The sequence below is a fragment of the Triticum urartu genome, chromosome 2A (genome assembly GCF_056163025.1).
Source record: "Triticum urartu cultivar PI428250 chromosome 2A, HENAU_Tu73, whole genome shotgun sequence".
Taxonomy (NCBI): domain Eukaryota; kingdom Viridiplantae; phylum Streptophyta; class Magnoliopsida; order Poales; family Poaceae; genus Triticum; species Triticum urartu.
Genome location: NC_141874.1, coordinates 176,405,903 through 176,412,139, shown reverse-complemented (window position 1 = coordinate 176,412,139; position 6,237 = coordinate 176,405,903). Strand labels below are relative to the sequence as shown.

Here is a 6,237-nt window from a genome sequence, read left to right as displayed (position 1 = left end):
AAAGTAGTCAAAAAAAAATCTCTACAGACCCCCTTTCGACAAGAGAAAAGGAAAGACACCATGTATGAAACCAAACCATATTACTTAGGGTGGAATTGATCGAAACAAATCACCTCCGAACCATATTACTTAGGGTGGAATTGATCGAAACAAATCACCTCCATTACAACACAAGAGTTTGTATGGCCTTGGGTCGTAATGAAAAAGACATGCAACACTATCTCCAATCCAAAGAAAAGAATCCTGCTGGATGACAACATCCCATGATAGGTGTAAGGATCATGACAAGTGATAGCTATATATAGGAATCAAGGAACGAAAGTGAGAGAAAGAGACAACTCCGCTGAGTGGATGAGACCGTAGAGCAGCAGGACATGGAAGGGCAGAAAACAAGAGTTGGCGCATCACACGACATGTGATCATTCGGGCTTGAAGATTCACATCGGCAAAGCAGCAACAAGATAGTACTCCCTCTGTAAACTTTTATAAGAGCATTTAGAAACTGTAGTTGAAATTTCGTAACGCTACGAAATTGTTGTTGTTTCCCATTTTGCCCCTCCGCAGTCCGCGCTCACTTGTCGTGACTCTCCACACTCACAGTCTTACCGGTCGCTCCCTGAATCCCTAGCTCCTCCGACGTCGCCGCCCAAATCCCTCTCACGCGCATCGCCGTCCGCATCCTTCTCGCCCGCGTCGCCGTAGCCCTCGTCGCCTCTTGTAGTGATGTTTCTTGACAGACAAGTGATACTCCAGTAATACATTCTTCTGTAAATTCTTGTCAATGATGCAGTAATGTTTACACAAGGAATAGTGTGAAGTAGGAGTACAATAGTCTGTATTTTGACAGACAAGTGCAGCATCTCATAGTGAATTCTTCTTTTGTAAATTCTGTAAATAATGCATAGACAGACAAGTGCAGCATCTCACTGATCCTTGTACTGATACTCTATGTGTACTTGCTATAGGATGTGTCAAATGATGGTCTGTATTTTGACAAACAAGTGCAACAACTCTAGGAGTGTAATCCATGTTCCCTTTAGGTTGAGAGCACTGGTTGATTGCCATGTTGACAGACAAGTGGAGCACCTCCAGGAGTGTGATTCATGTTCCCTTTATATTGACTGTTCAATATCTGCAATCCATCGAATTCTTCAAGTTCAACTATGCATTTGTAACCGAAACTATGCATTTAACCGAAACAAAATCCTCTGTACTGATAATTTCTGAAACTATCTTGTGAATTCTTGTGTAAATTACTCCTTATGTTGTAAATTCTGCTGACATCCTCTTTCTGATGTTGTGTTAATGTGTGTTGCTGAATTATGCTGATCTTTGTTTGAATTGCAGGGCGAGGCGAGGAGTACCTGTGTCGAGGAGCCAGGTGGGAGCGACCAGGCAGGGGCGGGTGTGACCAGACTGGAGCGGCGAGGAACAGGCTGGGGCGGCGGCAGCGACCAAGCTGGGCACGGGGCGACCAACTACGGGCGGATGCGACCAAACTTGGCAAGGACGAGCCCCTGAACGACGGAGCTGAGCGCTTGGAGACGGGCCTGAGCACCTGGAGACGAGGACTAGCACTTGGACGACGGGGCTGGGCGCCTGGAGACGAGCCCGAGCACCTGGAGACGGGGACTAGTGCCTGGACGACGAGAGGGAGAAGACACACGCGTGGACGACACGAGGAAGAAGACGATGAGAAATTAAATCAAGGGCAAAATTTTCTAATTTGCCATTTGTCGGCTGTGTCTGAAAAAGCTAAACGCTCTGAGGGAGTACTACTTAGAAAGCAAGAGCACCACCACTCGTCACAAACAAGACAAGAGAGAACACTTATTTTGGGATGATCACTTGCTTGGTGGACTGATGACTTAGACAGAAAGGTGGCGACGTTGGATCGATCATACATATGGTCGCTAAATTTAAATACAGTAGGAAAAGCAATGCGGGCTAATTAAGACAAGCGAGCGATCCCATGGACCGAATTACAAGACACGGCACGCAGGACCGGGCACATGGAGGCCAACCACGTACTCGTACTACGCATATGCAGCTGCCGACACATAAATAACACGACCATTGCGGCGGCCGAACTGAACTGTCGAGAAGTTGCAAAAGCGCATTTCTCTGTGGATGGATGGACACAACACGGGTCGCCGTTGCTTCAATCCTGCATGCAGATCACATGGATGATAACTTGTTACGCGTTGCTCCTGAAGGAGCCGAGGGCCTTGATGGCGCCGGCCCTGAGGATGTACTGGTGGTAGAAGGCCGCGATCGCCGCGCCGATCATGGGGCCGACCCAGAAGATCCACTGCAACAAACAAATCAAGCCAAGATCAGATCAAGGCAACTTGACACCAAGGTGAACTGCTGGAATGGCGGTTTGGAGCGTGTGAATAAATAGTGGAGTACCTGATCGTCCCAGGCCTTGTCCTTGTTGTAGATGACGGCGGCCCCGAGGCTCCGGGCCGGGTTGATGCCGGTGCCGGTGATGGGGATGGTGGCCAGGTGGACCATGAACACGGCGAAGCCGATCGGGAGGGGCGCCAGCACCTGGAGAAAGACACAAGCAAAGCAAACATAATAGCATGAGACCCATCCAAATTACTTTCTCAACTGAACTAATCGGCACTCCCCATGCGGGGTCGTTTTCAGGTTGCTGGTTCTCCAAGCATGGCATGGCCGTGCGTGCTCCGGCCGTCCGCATCATGCGAGTGCTGGAGGACACCCAAAGTCGTGAAAGGCCGGCCACTTGCCGCCCCTTTTTGATTGAACGGGAAGGAAACTAGGTGGAGCGGCAGCGAGCGTGGAGTGAAGGCTCCTTTTCCCTCTCCCTCCGGGCACATACCCCAGCCTCAGTGCGCGCTTCACCGCCCCAAAAGACCAAAGCCAGTGACTACCAGTACGATGGCATATTTTTTGACGGGATCGGGCAAAGCAAGCGGCCGAACATCACGTTTTGTCACATCCAAATCGCACCTTCACCAGTGCCCTCGCAAAAAGGGATGCTCGCACCATCCATCACCGGACGGAACCACCCAAACCCAGAGTGGTAACTCTCAACTTTTTAGATCGTGTAGTAACTCTGAATTTAGCTAGCCACATGCTGCAAGGAGAGGTAGTAATTTATACTGACTGGATGGGTGGCCACCCAATAATTCATCATGGATGTGAGGGTGGTGGGGGCCTGGCCAATAATTCACCAGCGCTGTCCTGGACGAAATCGACCACGTGTTATCACACCCATATACAGCTCAGCTTACTGTTGGGGCCACATGGGCCAAGGCCGTGGATGAGATGGGACTTAACTGGACTAGTAAACATACTTATCACATTAGTGACTGTCTGAGTGTCTGCCACGCGGACGTGTACTACTCTAGTACTAGATGCATCTGGATCCTTCATTCTCCCGTCAATTGCAGCGCCAGTACGACTGTTACGACCCACATTTACGCCTACGGGAAGACTTATGTCTACTGTTAAGGACAAAACATTTTTTTACATCATGGCAGCACTTATTTATTTTCAAAAGAAATAGAGTACATGACATTTCATATGTACTACTACTCCTTTTTGTTCATTCTGGATGATATATCTTGGATAAAGGAGTACTCCCTCCGTCCGGAAATACTTGTCATCATAATGGATAAAAAAGGATGTATCTAGATGTATTTTAGTTCTAGATACATATTTTTTTATTTATTTTAATGACAAGTATTTTCGGACGGAGGGAGTATCATTCTACCCATTTTGTTCATCGTATAGGATATTCTTGCTTTCCTCCCTTTTTGTTCATACGTATGCATCATGCTCCTCATTTGGACGATCTATCCTCATGGCATGCCGTCTTCAGTTAAGCTCTAACAACTAGCTTTGCTTTTCTTATACGAACAAGAAAACTCTACTTTTTCAAAAGAATTTTGTGGCCCGGAGGCATGGCATGTGGTGCTTACCGGGACGTGAGAGTCGCGTGCGCTGCGCTTGGGGTCGGTGGCGGAGAAGACGGTGTAGACGAGCACGAAGGTGCCGATGATCTCCGCGGCGAGGCCGGTGCCCTTGGAGTAGCCGGCGGCGAGCGTGTTGGCGCCGCCGCCGTACCTGACGAAGTAGGCGCTCTGGAAGGCCTTGACGAGGCCGACCCCGCACATGGCGCCGAGGCACTGGGCCACCATGTAGAGCAGCGCGCGGACCAGGGAGACCTTGCGCGCCAGGAAGAGGCCGAAGGTGACGGCCGGGTTGATGTGGCCCCCGGAGATGCCGGCGGTGCAGTAGACGAGGACGAAGATCATGCCGCCGAAGGCCCAGGCGATGCCGAGCACGCCCACGCCGCCGCACGCCGCGTCGGCGGCGGTGTTCACGGCCGGGTCCGTCTGGTGCTTGTACCCGATGACGGTGGCCACGGTGATGTAGAGGAAGAGCAGCGTGGCGATGAACTCGGCGATGACGGCGCGGTAGAGCGACCAGGAGGCCAGCTCCGCCGCGTCGATCAGCGGGGCCGGCGGCGGGTCCGTGTAGTCCTTGGCCGCGAAGTCGCCGCCGCCGCCGGTCTCCATCACCTCGTCCTTGGCCATCGGCGTGTAGCTAGCTTGCCTTGCTGTTGCTTCTCGCTGTGAACCTGACTGGAAAAAATGGAGGTGGGGGCTTGGGGCGGGGTGTGTGGTGGGGGAGTGACGAGAGGGAGAGGAAGGTGGTATTTATGGAGCGGGGGAGAAGCGGTAGGTAAAAGACAACAAGGCGAGGGTGTGTGGTGTGTGTGCGATGGACGGAGGGGCTCGTGTCCTTCATGGAACTGAAAACTGAGCTAGGTATTTTCTTCTTCTGAACCGTAAAGAAAAGAATTTTATTTATGCGAGTAGGAGTAGTATTTAATTTGCTGATGAGACTGAATGGGCCTTTTGTTTTTCTGCTGCAGTGAAGTAAGGTGGATAAGCTGTTGGGGCATGTGCTGCGCTGCGGGTGCAAACGCCAGGTTCCAGGATTCACGGATATCTCTTTCCTCCATTAGAAGTTTGGAGAGCTTGCCGACTGAGCATTGTGACAAAATGAAGACGATAGGTGTTTCGTAGATTAGGGCATCTCCCCAAAAACGAACAGTATCGAGTGAGACATCCAACCGTGTACTCAAACGGCCGCATATATTTCAGACGCCGGAAGATTTTCACACAAACTAGAATTTTCATTTAAATCAGACCACATTCTCCACATTTTTGACATAAACAAAAGCGTTCAGAAGAAAACCTAGTCTAATGATGTGTTTGATTGACTGCATAGAGCCCAACCAGGTCTGCGCGGAAAAAAAGCATGTTTGGTTGCATACAAGTAGGCCAGGCTCGCATCGACACGAACCTTAAAACAGTTCAAAGCCTCGCTACGCTCGAATTGGCTGTTTCGAGCGAGTCAGGCTGCGTCGGGGGGCAAAAGCAGGGCACGACGTACGCCACGGTGCAGCTGGGGATAGAGCGAAGATGACGGGAGAAGGAAATCGACGGAGGTGGGATGGTGTGAATCCCCCCCCCCCCTCCAATTTACCCGGTCACCTCTTGCTTTAGGACAAGGCCTTCGTCACTTATTGGTACCGGCGGCGGTGGCGACTCAGATCTACACAGGTGGCGGTGGTGGCATCACTCTCCGACAGTACGAGCTGCTTCTCCCCTTCTTTTTATTCTTGGACTCCATCTGGCCATCCTCGTCTCAGCCATGCACCCCCCTCCCCCCTTCTGCTTCGTCGGCTCCTAGCTGGTAAGCAGGATAAAACCTCCCCTCCCACGTTAGGTCGTTTGTTAGGACGGTGTAGGATCGATTGCACCATTATTGACCACACCATCGATGTCACCTAGGTTATGGACGGACGGATGAATATGGTAATTCAGGCAGCAACACTGATAGCGGTGATTCAAGCATGGGATCATGTTGGTTCACAAGACAGTTGTTCACCATAGTGACAAGCCTGTCAACCGTTATGGTCCAATGTTAATCCGGGATCACGAGAGGACTGCATCTACACCTGCAACGACACAGAGGCTCTATGGATGCTTCGAATAAAAAGGGCACCTTTCTCCAGGCTTGTGCAGACGTTCAGGAGCAGGGGGCTACAGAAAGATATCATCCACACCGTTGTGGAATACCAAGTTGTCATGTTCCTCCATGTTGTAGGTCATAACCAGAGGTTTAGGGTTATCCACAACACGTTTAGGAGATCATTGGAGACCATTTCCAGGTATTTCAAGCAAGTGTTGT

General features: G+C 50.7%; 1 protein-coding gene across 1 annotated transcript; it reads right to left on the bottom strand.

The window, feature by feature from the left end:
• Positions 1 to 1,819: 1,819 nt before the first annotated feature.
• On the bottom strand, positions 1,820 to 4,684 carry LOC125536562 (aquaporin PIP2-1). The gene is made up of 3 exons (XM_048699797.2): positions 3,954 to 4,684; positions 2,413 to 2,553; positions 1,820 to 2,311 (listed from the first exon to the last, which is right to left on the bottom strand). The coding sequence occupies exons 1-3, from the start codon at positions 4,569 to 4,571 to the stop codon at positions 2,198 to 2,200; spliced, it is 873 nt and encodes a 290-aa protein (XP_048555754.1). The 5' UTR covers positions 4,572 to 4,684; the 3' UTR covers positions 1,820 to 2,197.
• Between the last annotated feature and the right edge of the window lie 1,553 nt (positions 4,685 to 6,237).

Excerpts from the sequence above, each read along its gene's own strand:
- LOC125536562 (XM_048699797.2), bottom strand. The coding sequence starts at position 4,571 with ATGGCCAAGGACGAGGTGATGGAGACCGGCGGCGGCGGCGACTTCGCG. Across the intron at positions 2,554-3,953 it reads CACGCGACTCTCACGTCCCG|GTGCTGGCGCCCCTCCCGAT; the intron begins GTAAGCACCACA and ends GTCTTTCTCCAG. Across the intron at positions 2,312-2,412 it reads ACAAGGCCTGGGACGATCAG|TGGATCTTCTGGGTCGGCCC; the intron begins GTACTCCACTAT and ends TGTTTGTTGCAG.